Here is a 26756-nt window from a genome sequence, read left to right on the forward strand (position 1 = left end):
TGCAAAGAACTGACTCATCTGAAAAGACCCTGATGCTGGAAAAGACTGAAGGCAGGAGAAGGGGACGGTACAGGATGAGGTGGTTGGATGGCATCACCGACTCAATGGACATGAGTTTGGGTGAACTCCAGGAGCTGGTGATGGACAGGGAGGCCTGGCGTGCGGTACAGGATGAGGTGGTTGGATGGCATCACCGACTCAATGGACATGAGTTTGGGTAAACTCCAGGAGCTGGTGATGGACAGGGAGGCCTGGCGTGTGGTGGTCCATGGGGTTGCAAACAGTCAGATGCGACTGAGCGACTAAACTGAACTGAACCTAATGTTATATTAATATTATTTTATTCATTCTATTTATATTATTTTCAATGTTTATAATATTGTAATGTTAGTTGGTGTTAGTCACTTAGTTGTGTCTGACTCTTTGCAACCCCATAGACTACAGACCGCCAGGCTTCTCTGTCTATGAAATTCTCCAGGCAAGAATACTGGAGTGGGTAGCCACTGCCTTCTCCAGGGGATCTTCCTGACCCAGGAATCAAACCCGGGTCTCCTGCACTGCAGGCAGATTCTTTACCATATGAACCACCGGGGAAGCACCTTATTGGATACAGACATTAGACAAAATGTCAAAAGTATTATTCCATCTAATTGATTTTATTTGTTAATAAATAACCACTGAAAGTCTCTTTTTTAATTTCATGAGGCATCAAAACTGCTACCTGAGTCTTGTTAAAATAGAAACTAAGGCATGTAGAATGGGTGTAATGCTTTCCTCTTTCATTAAAAAAAAAAAATTTATTTTGAGATCACTGTAGGTTCATGTGCAGTTGAAAGAAATTGTATAGACACTAAACAGTCTTTACTCAGTTTCCCCCCAATGGTAACATCTTGCGTAAGTATAGTACACTATTACAATCAGGACCTTGATACTGACACAATCCACTTATCTTATTTAGATTTCCCTAGTTCCACATGTTAAGGGTGTGTGTGATTTAGTTGTATGTAGTTTTATCACATGGATAGATTTTTATCACATAGGTACAATCTATTTTTTTAAGATAAAAGGAACAGGTCTTTCCCCAGCACTCAAGGGCTTTAGGCCACATATGCAAATAATTACATGAACTATCTTTAAGGCTTATGCTTTAATATTTTTAAGTGACAGGACAATACTCTTAATAAAACATGGCTCATTTATTAAAAATGCTAATTGCAGTTATGTGGTTATGTAATTTGAGAGAAGGCACATAAAGGAAAATAGTCCTGTAAAATTTGTAGTTTAAGAACAAGTTAATTTACCTGTAAATTTTAGAAAATTAATCCTTTTACTTCAAAGATAAGTGAAAAGTAATTTACTAAGCACTCAAACATTTTCTAACACTTTCTACCCAGAAATGGGTACATCTGATGAAGCTGAATTATCTTTTCTATTTCTTCTCCTGATTTGTGAAGATACGTAACTATTATATAACACAATATCATGATATAGGAAAAAATATAAAGAGGTACTTACGTATTATAGCCATGAATATAAATTTTATGAGCTGTCATTTGTTGTAGTGAAAAAACATGAACTATCATCCGGTGAAGTATATCACTAGTTTCTGCAAAAAACTGGTCAAAACCCCAACACTTTTCCTGATCTGCCTCAAGGATGTTTGCAAGAACAGGAGTAAGTAGAACTTGAAGACCCCTAAAATAGTATTGAAAAGAGTTACATGAAGAGTGAATGTGTTACATTCTAAGTACAAAATCATAACCTTTACCAACAAATCAAAGGAACTGCTATTACTATTATCAGATAAGATTAATTTAAAATTGCAAAAAATCTGCCAACTTTTTGGAAAGCCAGGTAACCTTGATTTAATATTACTTGTCAATAAACCAGGGCTTATGGTATTTTTATGTTGGCTTTTACATTTTATTTTCTTTTATTCTCTCCTTTCCAAGTTTCCTCACTTTTCCAAACATCCTAACATTGTATATCCATGGCTATCCAGGTGAGATCAGTTGACTGGAACCCTGTGGTCATTGAGGATAATGGTTTAACTTCAGGGTCACTAATGTCCTTTTAACATGTCACTCCAACACCTAATTTTTTATGCTGAATTCATATGCCTTTTGTAGCATATTTCTTCAAGAAGGAAAATCACTATAATCATTTAGCAATCAATTAATGCCAATTAAACTAGGAATAATCTTTGACTCTGTTAGTCGCTTAGTCTTGTCCGACTCTGACCCCATGGATTACAGCCCGCTAGGCTCCTCTGTCCATAGAATTCTCCAGGCAAGAATACTGGAGTGGGTTGCCATTTCCTTCTCCAGAGGATCTTCCTGACCCAGGGACTGAACCTGGGATCTCTTGCATTGCAAGTAGATGCTTTAACGTCTGAGCTCCTAGGGAAGCTCCCAATCTTTGACTAATAAACTTAAATATTAAAAAAAAATGAATGGAAGGAACTTAATTCTCATGCACTACCTGAATTTTAAAATATGTTTAAATAGACTCAATTATGGAATTTCAAGTCATCTTAAAAATATATTCTTGACTACATGGCAGACACTGAAATAACTGTTAACAGTTTTTAAGGTATGTGTACACAGCATGTGCATGCTCAGTTGTGTCCGACTCTTTGCGACTCCACAGACTGTAGCCCACCAGACTCTGTCCATGGAATTTTCCAGGCAAGAATACTCAAGTGGGTTGCCATTTCCTTCTCTGGGGAATTTCTCTGACCCAGGAACCAAACCCAGGTCTCTTGCTGTATTTCCTGCATTGCAGGTGGATTCTTCACTGCTGAGCCATCAGGGAAGCCCACCAAGCCTTGATGACAACCTGAATCTGAGGATTTGGTGGAGCTCTGAGTTACACACACACATAAACTCTGAATTACAACGTCAACCCATTTTTCACATATCTGTCTTCACTCACAGCTGAGTTAGGTTTGTCTCGTTGGCTATCTAGTCTTGACTAATTAATACATATGAGAAAGAAGACGGTTATCTTTTTTCTGTAGTTCTTGCATTTTTGGTAGTTGTTTTCATTGTTGATTGTTAGTATTTAAAGTCCTTAGTATTTAAAAAAATCATATAACATACTTTGATACCTAAGCAATTTTTATAAAAAAATTTATAACTTAGTGTACTAAAGAATAATCAGACAGATAAGGCCTGCTGCCCTCCGGAAATATGCAATCTACTGTTCAGATGGACAAAAAGCCGTGTGAGTGTCGGCAATGCAGTTAGACACTAAACAGCAAGCGCTCATTTTCCTGACCCTTTTAGATTTTATCAGTTTTGCCCAACAGTTCCCAAATGGGTACTTTTCTAAATCAAAATTTTACAAAGATCACTATTATAACATTGAATTTCTGCTCTCCAATAAAGTGACTTTCTCTTGGTAATTCTAGCTGCATGACACAATTTAGTTTTGGAGACTTTTAACACACAAAAATGAAATTGTCAGGCCAGTTGTTTTCAAAAACCATTTCGGCACGGGTTTAAATGAGTTTTCACAGATATTAATACATAAAATGACAGGACATATTTCATTAACTTGTATATGTATTATATATGTACAGTCTAAATAAATATTTTGAATAAACATATTTATTTACTTTTATGTTGAAAGTAATACAAAAAGCACCCACAGATTTTAAAAGGCATTAAACCAATAAAACATAACCTATGTATGTTCACTTGTGGATTATACAATCCCCACACTCAAGAAAAATGGAAAGTAATTCAGTAATTACAAATTCTAAATACTGATGACTGCCTTGGCTTTACTTCCAGAGTAAAATCTAAAATAATTTACTCTCAAATTAGCACAACTTTGTAAATCAAACATATGTCAATAAAAAAAGATATACAACAGAAAAAAAATTTACTCTCTACTTTTAATTTCCTTTACCTTAAATCTCTCTCTGTGATAACAGGATTCATGTATAATTTGAGTTCTGGCTGCTATATTAAGACCCATATGAACTTTTGAAATGCTGGAAAAAGCAGTAGAAAACTGTTATTTCTCACCTTTTGAATAATATGATCACTTTTTGAAAATGAGGGAAATATTATACTTCTCCAATGTTTGTTTCTTAGAACTCTAGTTATTCCTACCTGTACCACTACTTGAGCTCTGCTATGATGAAGGTCAGCACAAGAGACACCAAAGGCCCAAGCTGGAAGCCCACATTGGACACGACTCTAAGACAAGCGACTAGCAATCTGAAGAATGTATGTATGCTCTATGTCTTAAAAGAGATCTGGCAAAACTATTTACATAGACCCAAATCAAACTTTACATTGCCACAAAGACGAAAATTACAAATCAAGGCATGCTTTAATAACACTTACTGAAAAATTAAGAACAAAACTACACTTAAGTATTGGTGACTTTAATCAACAAAGGTCCCATAAATTCATGGCTAATTCATTTCAATGTATGACAAAAACCACTGCAATGTTATAAAGTAATTAGCCTTCAACTAATAAAAATAAATGGAAAAAAAAAAACAAACAAAGGTCCCAACACCAAAAAGAACAGGGTACATACGCTATACTTACCGAGAAAGACTACAAGAAACAGGCATGTCTCCACTCCAGTCAATTGGTCCATTTTCCGCTTTCTGTACTCCAGATATTGCACCAGAAGGCTTTCCAGTAATTATTTTATACCTTGGGAGGAATAAAAGTAGATTAAAATAAGCAGTTTGTTACTGCATATCCTATCAAAGGGCTCTGCAAAAATATTTCCTCACTTGCACCTACAATTATCTACTATACAAAACTTTGTGACTGATGTTTACAGGATCCATAAAACAATCAAAATACTCTGAATCTGACTGACTGAAGTAGAATTGTGGCTGTATGATTATTTTACATAGCCCATAATTTTCATTTGGGTTCTCAGACTGCCATATAACAGCATCTTGATGTCCACAACAAAAATATTCATTTTTCCATCTGAAAAAATTGAGCAAACACAAAAAAAGTTATGTTACAGAATGTCTCTAGACCATGAAAAAAGCATCTAATCACTCTTACCCACATTATCCAAAGGCACAGTCAACTGGACCATGAAATTACTATAGAATGAACAATAGCTTTCTTTGAAAAAAAAAAAAAAAGATAAAACTATACATAGCAGAGTATCAGAAAGTTTTAGCATATTGAGAAAATATATATACGTAACAGGATTAGATGCGTGTACCAAATTAAAAGCCAAACTTAATCTGTTTCTTGATGATGGTGATAAAAATAAAGATGAGTTCAAGAAAGAGATGAATGAAGAAGTGAAAAAATGCTAATAATGATGGAGGCAGGGCAATGAAAGCAGCCTTACAAGTGCCAGCCCTTTCTAAAACAAAACCTGAAATCAGGAGAGAAATAAGAGGTCCATGCCTTCAAGATGAAAACGTAAATCATAACATGTCAGAATCTGATGTAAGTTTACAGACAGTGTTTCTGACATAGTTTTTGATTTGTTTAATGGCTACACAAATGTGCTCTGAGAAGATTAACAAACTCTGTAAAGAAGTAAAAGAAACCGGAACAGCTGATCTGAGCTGCTTGCTGCTTCTTCAGCAGAGGCAGCCAGGATGTGTGCACTAAGAGATTTTTCAAAGAAGGAAATTATTATTATTTTTTTTTTTAACAATTCAGTTTTTTTTTTTCCATTTATTTTTATTAGTTGGAGGCTAATTACTTTACAGCATTGCAGTGGTTTTTGTCATACATTGAATTAGCCATGGATTTACATGTATTACCCATCCCGGTCCCCCCTCCCACCTCCCTCTCCACCCCATCCCTCTGGGTCCTCCCAGTGCACCAGGCCTGAGCACTTGTCTCATGCATCCAACCTGGGCTGGTGATCTGTTTCACCCTAGATATACATGTTTCGATGCTGTTCTCTTGAAACATCCCACCCCCGGGTTCTCCCATAGAGTCCACAAGTCTGTTCTATACATCTGAGTCTCTTTTTCTTTTTTTGCATATAGGGTTATCGTTACCATCTTTCTAAATTCCATATATATGTGTTAGTATACTGTAATGGTCTTTATCTTTCTGGCTTACTTCGCTCTGTATAATGGGCTCAAGTTTCACCCATCTCATTAGAACTGATTCAAATGAATTCTTTTTAACGGCTGAGTAATATTCCATGGTGTATATGTACCACAGCTTCAAAGAAGGAAATTAATGTGAAATATAAGTTGCATTCATGTGAGAAGGATTAGATTGTGGAGAAATAAGTAGAAATATGTGACATTAATGCAAGAAGAGAAGTGAATAGAATGAATGGCAGAATTCTTAATTAAGGTAATGCTTATAAACTTGAAAAAACTTATTTTGTTAAGATACATATCTAAATACATTTATTAACATGTAAATAAGATTCTGAGGGATCAATACTCCTATAATGTGAGAGGAATACATCACTCAATAGTCAAGCAAAACAATCCTTATTATTTCTTTTGTGTTTTTAGTTCTACCACTTTATTGCTACCAACCCATCTCCCTCCACCCTCATGCACACATGCTCAGTCATGTAACCCCATAGACTGCAGCCCACCAGGCTCCTCTGTCCATGGACTTTTCCAGGCAAGAATACTGGAGTGGGTTGCCATTTCCTTCTCCATCCTTATTATTTCTTAAAGTGCTTCTGAACATTCATTAGCATCAATGTTCATAAAAAGTTTAGTTTCTGTGCAAATAAAGAAAAAAATTCTTCTAATGGTATTATCTGCCTACATGGTGGGCAGATAAAAACATCAGGTATTCCCAGTTGTTTATGAGTCATGTTTCCTTTATTACAGAGCACCACACTTTATTTAACCCATTCTTAGTGCAGCAATACATGCTGACACTGCTTTAAAACGCCTATGACAGCAAAGCATGATTAACTGTAGGCACACTTTATGTTTAATGAGGAAAGACAGTAACTGACTCTAAGCCTTCATTAATGAAGAGATTTTATAAAAAGGACACTGTTGTAAAGTGGGTTCAAGATGATGCTATACCAAAATCAGTACACTAATGGATAACTTCTTCCCACATATATGTATGCTCTCCTTGCTGGAAAACATTTAGATACTCAGGTTTTAGCAAAAGTCATGGTATCAGCTGAACTAGTTTTACCTCCTCAAACAAACAAAAGGAAAAATATGCTTCTCCTAACTTTCTGAGATTAAAGACTGTATGTTTACATTTGTGATTATTACTTATAAAGTGTTGGTCAGTCATGTCCGACTCTTTGTGACCCCATGGACTGTATGTAGCCCACCAGACTCCCCTGTCCATGGAATTTTTCAGGCAAGAACACTGGAGTGGGTGGCCATTTCCTCCTCCAGGGAATTTTCCGTACCCAGGGAATGAATCTGGGTCTCCTCATTGCAGGCAGATCCTTTACTATCTGAGCCACCAGGGAAGCCCCACTTACAAAAGGCGCGGTCAAATATATAAAGATCTGAGATCTAAAAAAGCAGTTGAACACGTTAAGGCTGTCAAGTGAGCTACCTCACTGAACTGAACAACATTCATAACCTCACCTTATAGTTTTATGTGTTCAGAGGTTGGATATTTCCCATGAGGCAAGGTCAACCACTAATTTCTTTCAAAATAGAAAGATGTGTGGCCAATGTACAGATGAATTTTATAATAAATTTCACATCTAACAATCCATCCCTTTTTTCTTCCAGTATTTGGTTTATAACAGTGACTTCATACATAGTAATTATTTCCTAGTAACTATGGCAGTTGCATAAATGTTTAATGTACTAGTAAAATGCATTCAGCATGTTTTCGACTGAAACAGCAACACTAGAAAAATATTACATTAAACGTTATTTTTGAAATGGTTAAAGAAATCAGGTCAGTTCATATTTCTTTTTGATCCACTAATGGTTCTATTACTTCATGAAAGTGCTTTTTTATTTTTTTAGTTATATGGAAGGAAAAAACTAATAAGCACACAAAAAGAACTAAATAGTGCTGAAACAAATTTCAGAAGGCACAATATTTTTAATATGGACCAGAGACTGGATGGACCAAATTTGGATGCCATTTATACTTTGTACATAAGATAGTTAAACACAGTATGAAACATTATCTCTATGCATTTTTATAAGGTTGTACTCTTACTAAAAAATCAAATAGTTTAAAATATCAGAAATGATGGCTAGATCAATACTCAGTAGTGTACCTCTCTAACATGATGAAATAAAGTAAGATAGATACACATTTAAAAAAATTATTTCTAATTTTAGATGGAGAAATCACTTACATCACTTCCTTATTCCTACGCGGCCCTTCAAATGGTCTAAATGGCAGTGATCCAGTAGCTGCATGGTAAAATGTTACCCCAATGCTCCAAAGATCCACAGTTGCTCCATATTTCTTCTGATGATCTTTTCTTAGCACTGCTCTCTCATACATATCAGGATGCTTTAAAAAGAAAAGATAAAGCTACTAACTTGCATTCTATGAAATACATTACACAAAAATGTGTATTCAATAATGTCTGGAAATTATATTTCCCTAATAATTTTACTTTTCCAATCTGAAAAGACCATTTCATATCTTCCTCTCTCTCCTCAAACCTCCAACACCACCTCCTTCGACCCTCAGTTTTGATGACCCCACTTCATACTACAATGAGAAAATGGAAGCAGAGATTAACTTTCCTTTATATCTTTTACCAAAAGCCAACCTACCTGAATCTGTGTTCAGAACCAGTTACAATGGGACGGCTCTTATCAAAGGCTTAACTTTTCCACCTGTGCTGTACCAAGTTGCTTCAGTCGTGTCTCTTTGCACTCCCATGGACTGTAGACCACCAGGTTCCTCTGTGCATGGGATTCTCCAGTCAAGAATACTGGAGTGGGTTGCCATTTCCTTCTCCAGGGGATCTTCCCGATCCAGGGATTAAACCTGCTTCTCTTATGTCTCTTGCACCGGCAGGCGGGTTCTCTACCACTAGCGCCACATCTGTGCTGTGGGTCCCATCATATCATCTCACCAATTCTAGAAATCATTTCCTGAAACTACCCTTTTAATTTTATGCATCATTTCCCCCCTTTCTATTAGCTCATTTCTTTCAGCTTACACACATGCTTTCATATCTCCCATTAAAAAAGCCCCTAAATTGACCTTACAATCTCTTTGACCTATCATTCAATTTTCTGCTTCCTTCCATAGCAAAACTCAAAACAGCCATCCACACTTAACAACTGCCTTATTTTTTCATCTCCCATTCAGGCCGATGGCATTAAGTGTTACCTATATCCTTTAACTTTCCAAACCATTTCTTGTCCTGAGTTCTGGATTCATATAGCCTACTGTTTTCTCAAATGTCTAACAGGTAGCTTAAACTTAAGGTATCAAAAACAGACTCCTGGTCTGACTCAAACCTGTTTCCTTCTAATCTTTACCCTTTAAGTAAATGGTTCCATCATCTAACCAGTTGCTCATACCCAAAACATATCAGGCAGCCTCAATTCCTTTCCCTCATACCTCACATGCAAGCCATGTGAGCAAGTCATACGGGCTCTGCGATGAAAACTGGTTTTCTGAATGAATTCGGAGGACTGGCCTGATTGGGTGTGTCGGAGGATACAGCAACTCAGCTAAGTAGCTGGTCTGGTGTTCACCACATGGTCCTTAAGCACAGAAGACACTACCATACAGTTGTGAAGAACAGATGGAATTTATAGGGCATGGCTTAGGAGCTTACAGATCCAGACAGATTCTTATGGACATTAAGCTCTGCAAAGGACAGCAGGGGTCATACACGCTTAGCCTCCGTGACACTGTCTTTATGTAAATTACGTGCTTTAACGCCAAGGTTTTTTGTAGATAAACCTGTAAGAGTGTACTCTGGACCAGAGCAGAGTCATCTCCCAAATGATCCCAAACTAAAACAATGCCTTATGACACTGTGGTATATGGCAGTGGCCCAACGGACTGGGAACCAACACAGGTAACAGTGCTGGGAGGGTGTCTCTACTGTAAATGATGCAGTTTATGAATTCAGCTCTCAAAGGGTCACAAGCTTTGGATTATTTTGGGGGGGGTGGATGGGACTTTTTTGGGAAATACATTTTAATGAGGAATAAGAAGAGGTGACAAGCCTGAGGGGCTTAAGACGTATGTCCAAACATGGCTACCAGATGCACAGGGTCTGAGTGGTTTTGCGGATTCTGTGGCATAGTACGTAAGGCATTACTGTCTAAAGAAGCATGAGCCAGACCTCTGTCCTAGCAGAAGGTTCTTACTTTATCAATGGCGCTGTGAAGAGGCCAAGAGTACCTGGACATGCCTGATATCTTCAAAGAACATGAGGCTGCCAACCTGGGAAGAGCAGATACAGCGATTCTAGAAGGAGACAAAGCGGGACCTCCTCAAAAGGTGCACTAACATACCTCCTAAATAGTACAGCTGGAAGGCCTTCCCTAGGCTGAGAATGATTAGCTGAGAATGGCCTGATGCATGCTGGTCTGACATATCTGGGCCCACAGGCTCTCACCTGAATGTGCTACTTATATTTGCACAGGGATTAGTATTACTGCGCCCGGGCCCCTGCATCTGGGACAGGAGCATAAGGACAAACCTACTGTAAGTTCTCAGGTTAAATCGGGTTGACCAAAATGTTCGTTTGAGTTTTCCTGCACTATCTTATGGAAAAACCCGAATGAACTTTTTGGGTGATTCATATTAAGAAAGCCATTATATTAAAAACAGAAGAAAAAATGCTGGTGCTTCCTTTGGTCTTCAACACATAAAAAGGAGAAGATTCAACATCTGGTCCGGGAATTCCAAAATGAGGAAAGTTTTCATTTAAATACAGAAATATTTCTAGACTGCTGAGTTTCATAACTGCTGGTGTAATTTATTAGAAAACAGAGTTGGGAATAACCTGAAATAGGAAAACAGACTACAGTAAAATTTCAGCCAAGAGAACAGTATGGGCTTGGAAGTTTATTTATTTAATGTTGTGTTCTTTCCATTTTACAAGTCTGTTAGTGGCAGAGGCTAAATTGTGGTCTTCGGAGACTATGAGAAAGCTGACAGTCGGTAAGAGGGATCACAATCACAAAGGCTAGTATGGTACTGCCATTGTTTCTTTCGATCACCACGGTCATTGGGAAGGGCTACTGGGATTTAGTGGGCAGAGACCAGAGATGAGAGACATCCTGTTGAACATGAAACAGCTCTGAAAAACAAGCTTCTGACTTCCTGCATGACTTTTAAATATCCTGCCAGATATTTGTGCACCTAAGAAGTCTGTTTATAATGATCTCACTTCATTTTATATGTAAACAGTGTATTTTTGAATATAAAGTAAACAGTATTTTTGTAGCTATAGGAATGCAGTATACATAAATCTACTTTGTTAAGTTAGAAACTTTATCAGGAATTCTTCAGTGCTTTGGAAATCGATGTCAGTAACAACACAAGACTTATGATATATGACTCACCAATTCAATATACAGGTTATCACTGCATGTACACTGGAGGTAACATTATACACAGGTACAGCATCTAATTATTTCAGTTGTTTGCTAGTGAAATTGGTAGTAAACTTTTGCCAGTAAACTTTTACATATTAAACATCTATGATTTTATTATATTTTCCTTTATATTATCATTAAGAGACTATGCTCTTCCTTTAATTAGGTATGCTGGTTGATTATATTATCTAAGAATTCCATTTCAAGATACTGAAAAGAATATTGTAAAACATTTATTATTAACAGGGGGTGATCATACAGGGTAGAAACCACTAGTCCATATGCTTTGGTTGGCTTCTGCTTACTTCTCCAATTCTTATCACCTGCCTTTTCATTCACTAAGTCCAACTATTCTGTCATCCTTTCTGTTTCTCAAACATCTAAGGTCATTTCTGTTTTTAGGCCTTTGTTCAGTTCAGTCGCTCAGTCGTGTCAGACTCTTTGCGACCCCGTGAACCACAGCATGCCAGACCTCCCTGTCCATCACCAACTCCTGGAGTTTACTCAAACTCACGTCCACTGAGTCAATGATGCCATCCAGCCATCTCATCCTCCGTCGTCCCCTTCTCCTCCTGCCCCCAAGCTTTCCTTTGTAGTTGCTTGTAATGCTGCTCTCCCCCAAAATCTTTGCATGACTTGCTTGTTTTCATCATTAAAGTATCAGTTGACTTAAGAGTGAAAGGAAGCTGTCCCTAGCTATCTTTCTTCTGCTTTGGTACCTTATTGTCTTTTCAACACTTTAATTATCTGAATTTATCTTATTTACTTGTCTACTGTCCTCACTAGATTGAGGGTTCCATAGGAGCAGAAATCATGTATTTCTGGTACACCGAAGAAGTCTCAATTTCCACAACAATGCTTGGTACATAAATAGCTGTTGGATGAATATAACCCGTTTTTAGGTGTGTGTGGTTTTTTTTGGCCACACTGCACAGCAGGATCTTAATTCCCTGACTAGGGACTAAATCTGTGCCCCCACACTCTAAGTGTGAAGTCGTAACCCCTGGACTGTCAGAGAAGTCCCCATTTTTAAGTACTCTTAAAAGATTATCCAAATGCAACTGCAGATTTATTAGTGGTTTCATATTCATAGAACAAGTTAAGATACCTTAATTCATGCCAGGGTTAGAATAATCTGAATAAAGCTATAGGGGCACCTTGACTTCATTCAAATTATAAAATTACAACCGCAGAATCCAATTGGAAAAAAAGTCACAGAATCTAAGACTTTTAAAATAAAACTCAGAGCATTAACCAATCAGTGACAGCTATATATCATAAACTTTCTGATTACATGTTAAATGTACTTTTTTTAAGTGCCTTTCTTAAGTGTTTCAAATGTTTACTAACTTCACACAAACACATCTACATAAACTGTTTCAACCACGGAGCTTTTCTAGTTTTCTAGTATTTCAAGTTAGATCTTTTAGAGGCATGTCATTTTTTGTGTGTGTTTCTAACAATGGTTCTTTTCATCTTTCAGTAACCAGCCTCCCTGAAGAGAGTCTTCTGCTTCAGAATTATAATGAAGTCTGCTCTACAGGGAACAGTATTATAACAAGCTTGTAAATATATTAACTGCTCTGATCCAAATAAGGAAGCCTTTACTAGCTAGATGCTTCTGGAGTGTACAGATAGTTCTTTCTTTTAACAAAGATGTATAACATTAGTAAAATTATTTAAGAGTACTATAAAACTTACAAGAATTTTTTTTAAAGCAACACCCTTAGAAACCACTAATTCCACATTACATACCATATTCATTAGAATAGAAAATTTAATTTTTGCCATAAGAGTTAAGACATTTTATAGAGTGATCTGGTTGATCAACTACCCATATTTATAATATATCCAGCTTCTTAAAATAAAATTATTAGTGATGCATGACTTACCAAATATTCTTCTGTGCCATACAGAGAAACAAACTGCTCATCATCTTCTAATTCTCTAGCTGCACCAAAATCTGTGAGTTTGTACACAGACTGTCCATCTTCCCCTATCACACGCATGATATTTCCTGGCTTGATATCACGGTGAACTATGCCATTCTCTCGGAGATGATTCATTCCACCCACTTCAACAATAAATATAAAACAAAGGAAATCATAAGTAGGTATGTGTGTGTGCATCAGATTCACTAATGAACATTAATTCATTCTTATTCACTCAATGTAAGTTTTTACATAAGTTGGTCCAAAGTCATTTTAATCAAAGAAGTAATAGATTATACTTAGATTTTGTGTTTCATGCTTGAGTAATGAGAAATTTTAGAAGGACAGGGATCAATACGGTCTAAGGAAGAGTCTCTCTTAAATACTGTCAAGAAAATGGAACACAATGATCTTAAGCCTATGACTTCCTGAATTACTTTTGTTATATACCTGTGGGCCATCTACCTAAACCCAAGAATACAGATTCCCAAGAAAAATAATCTTTCACCATAATTTAAATTTTTACTTTGGGGAAAAAATTCCACAAAATAGTAAACTGGACTCAATACATAATATGGTAAAAAAAAAAAATTAATAGCAATTGCTGAAATTAAGCTGTTTGGGGTAACTGACATGCAGTGTCAAAGAATGATAGTCTGAACCATTTGTGTGACAGCTGATAGATGAATGTCCAAGCATGACATATAAAAATAAGTTTAAAGATATCAACATTCAATTACGGAAACTCAGGACTACCAGTATACTTAGGAAGGGATCAATTATCTACCTCTTCTTTTGACTTAATAGGCTGTAGCATATATGGCCTCTCTTTCATTTTACCCTCACCTATGTAGTCTCTACTGCTTCCAGTATCAATTTCAAGAATTCCCACTAACGTCATACTTTGTAACACTGGGCTTTTCCTATTCTTCAAATATTGATTCATTTCTTTCCAAGAAGATATTATTCCTTGGGACTGCCATATTATTATTTTTTTAATAACAGGTTTACTGAGATAAAATCCACAAATCATAAAACTCATTTTTTTAAAGTATACAATTCAGTAGATTTTAGTACAGACCACAGAGCATACTAACCATCACCACCAATTTCAGAACATTTCCATTACACAAAAAGAAGCCCTGTGTCTATCAGCAGTCACTCCTTGGCTCCACTCTCCTCTCAGGGCCTTGACCACTATTACTCTGCTTTCTGTCTCTAGGGGTCTGCCTACTCTGAACATTTCACATAGATGAAATCATACAAGTATCGTTGCCTTTTGTGTCTGGTGTTTTTCACTAAGCATAATTTTCCAAGGTGCATCCGTGTTACAGCATGTATCACTACTTCATTCCTGTTACAAACAAATATACCCCACTGTATGTACCCCACTTGTCTATTCACAGCTGGTGAATGCTGGGCTTCCTTTGTGTTGTTGCTATTATTATAAATATTGGTATACAAGTTTTTGTGTGGAAATATTTTAAATTCTTTTAGATAAACACCTAGTAATGGAACTGATAAGTCATATAGTAACTGTTTAACTTTTTGAAGAACTGTCAGTCTACTGTACAAAGTGCCTGCACTTTTTTTTACAGTACCACCAACAGTATATGAGGGTTTCAATTTCTCTACATCCTTACCAATGCTTGTTTTGTCTTTTTGATTTTAGCCATCCTAGTGGGTATGTAGTGGCATCTCTTTACGGTTTTGATCGGCATTTCCCTAGTGCCTAATGATCTTTTTATATATTAGTTGGGGGCCTACATATCTTCTTTGGAGAAACGTCTACCAAATCCTTTACCAATTTTTAAATCAGATTGTCTCTTTGTTGTTGACTTGTTGGGATAAAAATTGGGATAAAATTCCTTATCAGACATCTGATTTGCAAATATTTTCTCTCCTTCTATGAGTTGTCTTTTTACTTGACGCTTCCTTTGGACACACACAAGTTAATGATGAAATTTATCTACTTTTTCCTTATTGTACTTGTGCTTTTGATATCATATCTAAGAAAGCACTCCATAAAGGTCTTTAGCTTTGAATGTAAGAAATTTATTTTTAAAAATTTTTATGTCATTAAATTATATTTACACACATACATAATCACATAAATAAATAAACATACCCACATCTCGCAAAACAATTAGAAACTCAGACTCTGGTAGTCCGTAAGCATTAGATGGTTCTTCTAAAACAGTGTATAAACTTCCACAAGGGCAGAATTCCATAATAAGTACTTTATGTCTTGTTGTTGTCTAGAAAAAAAAAAAAATCACTGACTTCGACTCAATCTAAAAAATAAATTTTTAATATATGCCAATACTCATCTGATTTCATTTACCAGTTGGATTTGCTACAATAATGAAGGTACTTTGAACTGCTTTTTACCTAGGGTTTGTTAAATATTTGTTTACTGTACAGATAAGAGTTAACATTTTCCAAAATTAATATTAAAACTGGATTTGTTTTTAAAGACGAACCACAGTAAAACTGGCTAAATCTAATTAGAAAATCACTGCTACAATGTTATAATGGATTTTTCAAAATTGTTTAATTTCTAACACATAATAGTACATTTAGGATATTAGCTTTGTAATGAAACTCTTAAAACACTTGAATTCTTCTTGTGACAAACACTTTCACTACTTTTACTTCAAAGAATGGAGTTTCAGTGTTTTTTTTTTTTGGCAGTACAATGTGGCATGTGGGATCTTAGTTTGCTGATCAGGGACTCAACCTGTGCCCCATGCAATGGAAGCCCAGAGCCCTAACCACTGGACTGCCAGAGAGTTGCCCGAGTTTTAGCCTTAAAAACAAATAGGTAGAATAACTGAGTGGTCCCTTTGGAGCAAAGTTCTAGTCAGCTCAGGAATCTGAGCTGCTGATCTGTTTTAAATCATGATTTTAATGTATCATTGATTATAAGATACACCATCAATTTAACAATAGCTTTATAGAGGAATAAAAGAAGTATTACCAAATTACAAATACACATTGATTATAAGATAAGGCCCATTTCAGAAACTTGAAAATGTGAATGAGTCTTAAATACAGTCATTATCATTTTTTACTCTTTCTTCCTTTTATAATTTTTTTCTATATATCCCCAAAATAAATCTATAAAATATTTTAAAAACTTCTTTACTATTGGGTAGTATGAAAGAAATAATTTTAAAAGAAAAAAGCTGTTGCTTTTAAATAATGAAATAACTGAGTTTTGAGGAGTTGAAAATTTGAAAAATACCTCTAATTTCATCACCAAGATAATTATGTTTTTATTTGGTGTGTTTCCCTTCAGTCTCTTTTCTATGTAATGAATCACATTATAGACACATAACACTTTGTATACCATACTTTATTTATCAAGATCATACTGCATAAATATTTTTAATACTGATTTTCTCACAAAACATTATATATAAGCATGCTCCCAGGTGACTGAAATTTTGTTAAATATTTCTTTTTATTACTGCTTAACCACTGTGCAGTACAGAATTAATTTTAGCCAGAGAGGTCTAGCACTTGCCCTTGGCTACTGGGAGCTGATTCAATAGACCTCTAGAATGTCCTATCTGCTGAAAGTGTCTCTGTCTGGGGGTTTTGGCCACGTGACAGTCTAAAAATGTGATTTATGATGGGGATCTTAGGACGTGCACTTCCGTTTCGACTTTCCGAGGCTAAGGAATCAGCCAGAACCCACAGGAAGGGCTGGAGACTAAACTCTGGCCATGCAGACAGTATGTGATTGCGCCTCAGTAAAAACTCTGCACACCAAAGGCGTGGGTAAGCCTCCAGGGTTGACAATGCTCTGCGTGTACTGTCACAGCATGCATCAGTGCCAGGAAGATAACGTATCCTTGTGGAAAGGAAGATTCGTGTTCGGAACCCTCGTACAGTCCTATGGCCCTATGGATCTCTTCCTCTGGTTAGTTCTAATTTATATCCTTTTGCTTTGCTACGATACTAACTTGTAAGTAGAGTCGATCCTTGAACAAAGCAGGGGTTAAGGGTGCTGCCCTTCCATGCATTCGAAAATCTACATGTAACTTTACAGTCAACCCCCTGTATCTGTGGTTCCATATCTGCAGATTCAACCAGTCTCAGATTATGTGGTTCTGTAGTACATATTTAGTGGAAAAAAATTCACATTATTATTGGTGGACCTGTGCAGTTCGAACCTGTGCACTTCGAGGGTCCACTGTATAGTGCTTTCCTGAGTTCTGTGAGTCATTCAACATTCTAGTAAATTATCAAATCTGAGGGCAGTCATGGGAAGCCCCAAATTTGGAGCCAGCTGGTCTTAAGGGAAGATGGCCCTGAGGACTCCTGAGCGTGCAGCTCGTGTCTGAATGAGCCGTCTGATGGGGACTTCTCCGACAGCCTGCCTGCCAAATTCTTCTGTGTCTCGTCTAAGAAGTTTGAACAGACCTGGCAGTCGAAAGGGCTATGCTTTTAATCTGCAGTATAGCTAACTCTGGGTAACAATCCATCAAACATTCTAACTTATTTAACCATTCTTTACTATAAACAGGACAGCAATGAACATCTTTGTGCATAAAATTATAGTTTACACTTCTGATTACTTTCTAAGAAGTAATCACTAAAAATGAAATCACTGATAGGAGTATAAACTGCCAAATTGTTTTTCAAAAGGTGTGATTTGATTACCCATACTAATGAGATTTCTATTTTTCTAATGACATTTTTATTTTCACTGTTTACCACTAAAACCAATCCTGTCTTTGACAATTGGATTCATATATCACTCTCTGGATTCCAAAGATTTTTACTCTTTATAAAGCCTTACTTGCATTGTTTGATTTTCTCCTTATGTAATTATGTCAACTTAACTTCACTTAGCTTTTGCTTTCAGTAATAATACTGGTAACCACATTGTATATTCTTTTATTACTTATATTACTTTTTCTGATTCCATGAGACTTTCCATTGTTATATATCTCTTTTTGAGAATACATAGCTGATTGTATGAGCCCTAATTTTCAGCATTAAAAAACCCACTCTTTATAAAACAATTTTTATGTCAGATTATTTCTCCTGAATTGTATTAACAATAAACATGACAGGATTAACTAAAGCTTGACGACTTACCTCCTCTTCAATAGCAAATAATTTGACAATGTTTTTGTGATTGAGTTTTTTTAACACTTCAAATTCTCTCATTTGAACATCCACTGGACGAAGGAAGCTTATGTTATTAAATACTTTGATAGCAAATAAGTCACCAGTTTTCTAAGAAAAGGAGAGAAAGCTTTTATTTACTTATAATATAAAGAAAATAAAAAAGGTAGCATTAGAACTAGATACAGCAATTTACTTTTTTTGTAGAACACCCTGAATATTTTTAAGCATTAGTAGTTTGTACTAGGACTCCTGATCTTTTTTTTTTAAAAAGCTAAAATACATCAATCAACTGCTCAATATTTATTTCAAATTGTATGCTTTGGAATGTAGAAAAGGCTATTTTCTTTCATATTATAAATAAAGCTTCCATTGTGATACATGTGGCAAAGACAGTCAACAGTAGTAAAGGTGAACATGTATTTTGAATGAGAAATAGAAAGTGAAATTCACAAGGTTTCTCTGGGAACTAATAATTTTAAACTAATCAAAGCAGGAAGAGAAAGATTACAGATTATATTCCACATATGAAATTTTTAGTGAGAATCGCAAAGTAAGGCAATTAGCTTTTAAGACTCCCTAGCTGGATAAAATGTACGTATGTGCATGTGGACATAGAGGAGTTAAAAGAGTAAGGTTAGAGCAGACCCTTCCTGCTGGATTGCGCCACGGCTGCTGCTGGGAACTTTCTGCAACTTTACCTAGATGACTAGGGCAGCTTGCTGCTTCCCACATCATTTCTGAAGGATCAAAGACATTTCCTTTCCTCCACCAAAGCAGCTGCAGTAGCCCCACTCTCACTCTCCCAGGGCACACGGAAGTACATCAAACACAGAATTACAAAGCACAGCCGAAACTGGGAAGGCATCTTAGAAGTACAGAACACATGTAAACATCACATTCTCACCTTCTTCACAGAATTAACCTTAAAGGCTCTCCTGCAGACCCTCTCACTTCTTTCCAATCACTCAGGCCAGATTGTCTGAGTTTAACCTTACTTTTCCCACAACCCAAGGCTGAACCCGCCTAGAGTTAGTGGAAAGCTCGTTTCCTCTATGAGCGTGGGGTTCAAGCATGCCTACGTAAAGCTTTCCCGTGGCTCTCTGTCTTTGAGGACCCTGCGCTTTTCCTGCTTTGAAGCCCTCTCTACAGTTTCTCACACAGATTAACCACCTACAGCTCGTCGCCCTCCTCGCTCGTCGCCCTCCTCCCTCACGTTAGAACTTCATGATCTTCTTCTTAAGACCATTTAGCCGTCTCACCAGCTCAGTCTGAGAGCACTCTGTGGACACCATCTTCCGTGTGATGAGATCACTCCTCCCTTTCTCCCATGTTCCCTCCACACCAGATACACGTGCGTTCTTTACAGAGGAAGAGACCCCCGACTGTTTCCAGACAGAATGAAAACGGAACAATTTAACCAAGGCTCAGTCAGACTGTTTTACCATTTGATCAGCAGGATAAGAACGCTGTTAAATCTATTACCATCCAAGAGAGATTCTTCTTGAGGACACTTGTCTTAAGCTTAGTCTGAAATGAGGAGAATCCTAAGAGAGGAGCAAGCAGGGGAAATAACACAATGCTGCAAAGTATTCACTGTGACCAAGGCCAGTATTCTCCACTGTTCTGTGGTCTACAATATACCCTTGAGTTCACTGGGACGTATGACACCATGTCCCAGTTTCCTTCTATTCAACTGCACAGTCACCTGTCGGTCGTGGTCCTTAAGTCAAAGCACCACGAGTATTATCTAGAGACTCACCAGCACACACACATACAACGTGCAGGTCAACATGTCCTTCCTCCAGCTCTCCCCCCTTAACTCCACCTAGTTATCACACGCATATACACCCATCCACACATGGCAGCAGCTCCAGGCAACTTACTGAAAAAGAGACAAATTGAGTAGGTAATAAACTTGGCATGGGGCTTCCCTGGCAGCTCAGACAGGAAAGAATCTGCCCGCAATGCAGGAGACCTGGGTTCGATCCCGACGCTGGGAAGATTCCCTGGAGAAGGGAACGGCTACCTTCTCCAGTATTCCAGCCCAGAGAATCCCATGGACAGAGGAGCCTGGCAGGCTACAGTCCATGGGGTCACAAAAAGTCAGACACGACTGAGCAAATAACACTTTCACTTTCATATTTTGTATAGGGCTTCCTGGTGGCTTTGTGGTAAAGACTCTACCTGCTAATGCAGGGGACATGAGTTCAATCCCTGGATTGGGAAGATCCACTGGAGAAAGAAATGGCAACCCACTCCAGTATTCTTGTCTAGGAAATTTCATGGACAGAGGAGCTTGGCGGGTTATAGTCCATGAGGTCATAAACAGTTGGACATGATTTAGCAACTAATCAATAACAACAACAAATGGTAAACTTAGGGACCTGGTCACTCCCAGCAATAACATAAAAAGGGTTTAGCTAATACAATGAAAGATCCTTAAACAAGCAGTAATTAAGGGCAAGCAGGATTTTGGGGGTATAGTCCTAAACCCTTGAAACTGATGTCACTGAGAACAAATGTGGTTTCTCAAAACATGTTTTGAATACTAAACTAGGTGTTGGCAATATTGTAAGTCAATTCTTATGCCTCTCAAACCCTTATTTGAGATTTTTGAACTCTACTGGATAAAGAACATTTTTACTTCCTTTGAAGAACTTCAGGTCATGTTAGGGCAGTCTACTGTAGTTTGTCCTCATTCATTCATTTATTCTTTCAGTCATCAAGCATTTATACCACCTACTAAATCTAAGTACTCCCATGAAGGACACTGGATCCACAGAAGGCAAGGCACCGGTCAACAGAGATATTCACCAGCCTCTGGCACTTAAAAACATGCCTCCCTCAGCTCCTGTCACTGCTGACTACCTGTCACTCCCTCGGTTTCCAGTTGACGTTCCTTCCAATGCCACCCCGCTGCTAAACCCAAACCTCTTCATGCACAGGAGCTGTACTTTATCTGTGGTTAAAATCACTAGTCCCCTCATAGTATTCGACATATACCAGGTGATTACTAAAGTCTGGTAAGTTAATTTGGGTCACAGGAAGACAGAGGGTCAGATGTGTCTCACTGCTAAAATTCAGTGCTGCCGCTCACTTTCTCTTCTTGGCACACTGCACAGAACAAAAACAATTTCGAGGACAGGAATATCCAAGGCTGACCACTATCAATCTAATCAAGGACTGGAACCTGTGGATAATTCTAAAAATTGGAGGTGAAAAAAAAGCTAAAAACGGTACGACACTTTGGATTCACTCCCTAAGACCCACAGAGGAAATAGCACCTGTCTATGAATACTTACTTCACTGTCACAGACAGAACCGACTGGTGGTCTCAGGGCTACAGAAAAATATATAGAAACTCCTCCTTACTAAAGTGTTGAGCTCCTGGGCTGAATTCTTAGTGCTGAAAAACTAGTGGCTGATTATTTGCAACATAAAAAGATGTTTTTATTCTATTATTTTTCCAGCTTCCTTCCCAGAACAGAAATTTTAATGATTTTAACTTTCTTCATTTTTAAATGACTTTAATTATCTTTCATCTCATTCTCCAGTATAGAAGCTGACACAGAGTCCTTTTGGTTCCTGAAAAGCCTCTGGGATTAGCCCTTTTATTCTATTCTCCCTTGTCACTAACAAGTTCTGATTACCTCATACCAAGATATACCTTTGAAACCTGGGCTCCTTGTTGGTACGTTCACTTTACACCAATCTACTCTGCAGAATGTTGGTTACTTCAGGGGCAGGACGCCCTACTACAGGCCAGCAGAATCATCCGACGGTTTCCCTCCAAAGTTCCCATCTGCTCCTCACCTCGCCTCCCTCTCCTGCCTCCTACCCCAAATCACCGCTGCACTGAACTCTGTCAGGGAGCTCACTCTCTACCGCAGGAGGACCAGGTGGAGGAAAGAACCAAGAAAAAGGCCAACATGAATTTTCCCTAGTTCCTTTTTTCATACAACCATCTGTTTTCTCCTTTTCCCAGCACATGACCTCTGCCACCACCAGGTAGATAACACTGCCTGTGACACAAGCAATACCTTAAATAACCACAAAAACACATACTCTCTTTAGACAAAATAATCAAACCCACCAAGTGTAAGCGTACATCTCAGAAAACTGCACATACAGAGCTTTCACAGAACTCTCCGCACCAACCTTATGTCTTCCACGAAAGACATTTGCAGTAGCTCCTTGGCCTAAAATATCAGATAAAAGCCACAGATGATTAGAAGTGCTCTGCATCTCGGTGTAATCAGGCGATCCTCCTGTTATACTAAGAGAAAAGAAAAAAAAATTGCATGCTTGTTTTAAGGGAATAATACATTTAAGAAACAAATGTTACCTACTTTTAGTCTCAAGAAAGAGCACCTATAATTTACTGCTAAATTGAAGTGTATAAACAGTCCAATAAAAATCTAACTTTCCAGCAATATTAAAGACTAACATGCTGTGTGGGCTCTGAAAAACCTTTAACCAATGACATCTTATATGTTCAGTTTAATTCACTTATTCACAGGGCTGAAAAAAATATCTATTTTCCTTCTAATTTTTTCTCTGTCAACGAAAGTGATATTTACCTCCTTAAAATGTTTTGAAAGATTAATCGCTGATGCATCATATTTTAAAGTGTTTTAAATAAAATAAGGTAAAATACAACGAATTATAGGAAAAAGTAACTTTGTTTCTTTCAGGTGCAAGGCAACACTAACAAAAGCAATTGTTGCCACTACATAACACTTTCCTAATTTAAAATTCCATCTACTCAGAGCCTGACAACCAGGATTCAAAGAAGACCTTTCAGTCACAAATTCTGAAATTAACTTAAGGATAGTTTTTCCAACCTCTAAATACATAAATACACACATATGAAGTGTATATTAACAAGTCTTAAAAAATAAGCAAGGGAGACTATGTACGTTTAGAGGCAGAAGTATATGGAAAAATCTCTGTACCTTTTGCTCAATTTTGCAGTGAACTTAAAACTGCTCTAAAAAAGTCTATTAAAAAAATAAACAATACCCCCACCTTTGTCCTTCAATATTGTAAAGCTGTGTATCTAGAAGGATATTGTGAATATTTGTGCTCCATGATGGAGTAAAAATGAGGTATGCTAAATAGCATAAACATTTGTTCCACCATGCCAATCTAAACCTAATGTAATGTCACATTTAATCTTAATATCCTTTCACAGTAAGTTAGAAGTAGATATTCAGGAATGAATTAATGAATGCCAATATTCCAAGTAGGGTTAAGAACACAAAGAATGGGCAGGGTCCAAACTTCAACAATCTTTGATATATTAAGATACATGAATATAATTTTACCCCCATCTAATTCAGATGAATAATTTTATATACAGAATTTATGGGAAATAAGCAGTAAAAATAAGATTTTGTTTTCAAAATATGGAATACACATTTATCAGCTACTGATATAATAAAATTCTCAAATATCTTTTCAATAGTATCTTCAAGTATTTCTCAAGAATGAAAAGCTTCCTTAATTAATGTAACTTTGCTGCTTGAGCTAACTATAACTGACAAACAATATCATTAGCTACCTATGTACATCCAATGGGTAATATAAAACACATTGATCAGCTAAGATACGGTGCTCTCTATATGCAGATATTAAACTACAGTGTCACAATGATTGGGGAAATGCCTTTTCAAACTATCTACCAATTACCCAACAACAACAGCATGCTAAAACATGACTCAGCACACCTAGAAGGTGCTTGCTATATAAATCCTTCCGAAATTTTGAGACAACATAAGCAGGCACTCAACAAGTACGAGATTGGTGATCCTGCCTTAAGTCTACTTCCTTATACCGTCCAAAATGAAAGTTACCATTTGTCCATAGATGAAAACCGGCTTGGTGACGCCGCATATGGACAAAGTTCCAGGATTTCCAAACTCTACCACTACGTGAATCATTTATTAAAGATAATATTCAGAGTTCCACAGCGAAAAAAGCCGGGCTTTGGTTACGCACTGGCAATTACTGGGGAGAACCTGTTTTGAGGACACCAATTGAAAACACCTGGGAAACGGACTGGAAAATACACTCGTAAGTCATTTCCCAAAGGAAACGTTTGGGAATTTGCATTACATGTATGTAACATTAAAAACGTCTTCGGCTTCTAGCTTCCGGTGAGCCAGCCCTTGCTGTTTTCATTAAAACCCTAATGACATGTCTTCTTAACCATCTAAAAAATCAAACGACCGCATTCACGCTCGGAAAGACGGGAGAAAGCAGCCAGTCTAACTCCAAGGGAAAGGGGCATCGATGCGCGCCTGCCCGGGCGGCCAGGGCCCAACCCCAGTAACGGATACATCCTCTTTCTCGGTGCCCAACGACACCAGACCCGTGAGGGCCCGGGTCAAAGGGCCGGCCATGGGGCGAGGAGTCCAGACGCAGCGGACCGGCCCGCGCGACCATTCCGGCCGGCTTCGCACGCCCCGGACACCCGGGAGGCGGTATCCGCCCAGCCAGGGTCGGGGAGGGCTCGGCCTCGGGTCCCGCTAGGCTCCTTGGGTCGCCCGCCCCGCCTCCGCCCTGACTCAGCACCCCAGTTTCCCACGGGGGCGGGATTGCTTCTCGCGGGCCATGCCTGGCTCCGCAGCCCGTGCCCCACGCGTCTGCAGCCCCTCCGCCCGAGCCTTCCCGGCTTACCTCGCCCGGTCTCCGCCGCTCCACCGCCAGCGGGCTCCCGCGGCCTCCCTGCGCCTCAGGCCACTTCCGGCTTCGCAAGCTCTGGACAGAGGCCACGTGACCGACGGCCGGCGCGCGGGTGCGCGTGCGCACTCCCGCCGGACCGGCCTGGGCCTCAGCCTCCGCCGCCGACGCTGCTCGCACGGCTGGGTCCGCGATTTTCTGTGACGAGGAGCCAGGAGGCTGGGTGGGTGTCTGAGTCCGACCCAGTCCACATCCACCGCCTGTCTCCCGCTCACTATGAGGGTAAAGCCGGAGAGCCCTGCGCGGTGAGCGCAAGAATTCAGATTCCCACGCGGCAAATTCTGCCGCTTCCCCCAGTGCAGCGATAGTGGGGCAGGCAGATAGGGACCGATGATTACAAACGTATAATAATCACAGCTGTGCAGAATACTGACACGTGCGGGGCCATCGCTGCAGGCATAGAGTCGTACGTATTTTAAAGACCACGTTGGCTGCAGGGGAGCCAGATTATCGAATGTAAACAAGCTCATTTAATTCCCGCTCTTTAGATGGTATTTTGGGCTTCCCCGGTGGCTCAGATGGTAAAGTGTCTACCTGCAACGCGGGAAACGCAGGTTCGATCCCTGGACCGGGAAGATCCCCTAGAGAAGGAAATGGCAACCCACTCCAGTACTCTTGCTTTGGAAAAGGACAATATTGGAGAATCTACGGACTAAAATCACATGCCCTGCAATATTTGTGCCTCTGAGAGTTCAAGCAGCTATCCCCTATAGATCCCTCTGGCCCACTGACAGCACTGCAGCCTTTCTCAGCTAGAGGCAAAAGAGACTTCTGCTGCTGAGGGGTAAATTCCGGAGGGAAGGAGGAGGAAGGCGCCAGTCCTTCCCAGGTGAGAACTACAGGAGCCAGGAGTGAAAGAAGGAAACTGGCAGAGTGGTTTAAGAGCAGAGGCCTCCAATGGAGCCGACCTGGATTGCCGTCCCAGCGCTTTTTCCTAAATGCTGATGTGCTGCAGTTCATGGGGTTGCAGAGTCGGACACGACTGAGCGACTAAAATGAACTGACTTTAGACAATTTGTTTTTTAACCTAAGCCTGTTTTTTAGGACTTCCCCGGTAGCTCAGAAGGTAAAGAATCTGCCTGAAATGCGGCACACCTGGGTTCGATCCCTGGGTGGGGAAGACCCCCTGGAGGAGGAAATGGCACCACACTCCTGAAAAAATCCCATGGACAGAAGAACCTGTCTGGTTACAGTCCGTGGAGTCGCAGAGTCGGTCACGACTCAGCAACTAACACTTAAGTCCTTAGGCGTGTTTTTATCATATATCATGGGTACAAAACAGAGGTAACAAAAATCCACTATAATGTCTGTTACAAAGGAATTTACATTATTAAATCATTAAAGTGTTTAATGATGGAATCATTCTAACAACGGTCTATTCACTGCTTACAATTCCCACTAATTTTAGTTCACCCCTATCTAATGCC

At 38.6% G+C, this 26756-nt stretch overlaps 1 protein-coding gene across 2 annotated transcripts in view; it reads right to left on the reverse strand.

The window, feature by feature from the left end:
- Positions 1-25375, reverse strand: part of TBK1 (TANK binding kinase 1) — a 43695-nt gene extending 18320 nt beyond the window's left edge. The window contains exons 1-8 of one of the 2 annotated variants that reach the window (XM_020882824.2): positions 25267-25375; positions 22744-22861; positions 18553-18693; positions 15569-15698; positions 13402-13583; positions 8284-8444; positions 4569-4679; positions 1516-1695 (exon numbers count right to left, since the gene is read on the reverse strand). In XM_020882824.2, coding sequence (XP_020738483.1) covers positions 1516-1695; positions 4569-4679; positions 8284-8444; positions 13402-13583; positions 15569-15698; positions 18553-18693; positions 22744-22830 — 992 coding nt within the window. In that variant the 5' untranslated portion in view covers positions 22831-22861; positions 25267-25375. Of the gene's footprint in view, positions 1-1515; positions 1696-4568; positions 4680-8283; positions 8445-13401; positions 13584-15568; positions 15699-18552; positions 18694-22743; positions 22862-24440; positions 24463-25266 lie in introns of those variants that run through there. The other variant, XM_020882823.2, reaches the window with a different exon arrangement.
- Positions 25376-26756: the final 1381 nt, after the last annotated feature.

Source organism: Odocoileus virginianus, chromosome 24 (assembly GCF_023699985.2).
Source record: "Odocoileus virginianus isolate 20LAN1187 ecotype Illinois chromosome 24, Ovbor_1.2, whole genome shotgun sequence".
NCBI classification, from domain to species: Eukaryota; Metazoa; Chordata; class Mammalia; order Artiodactyla; family Cervidae; genus Odocoileus; species Odocoileus virginianus.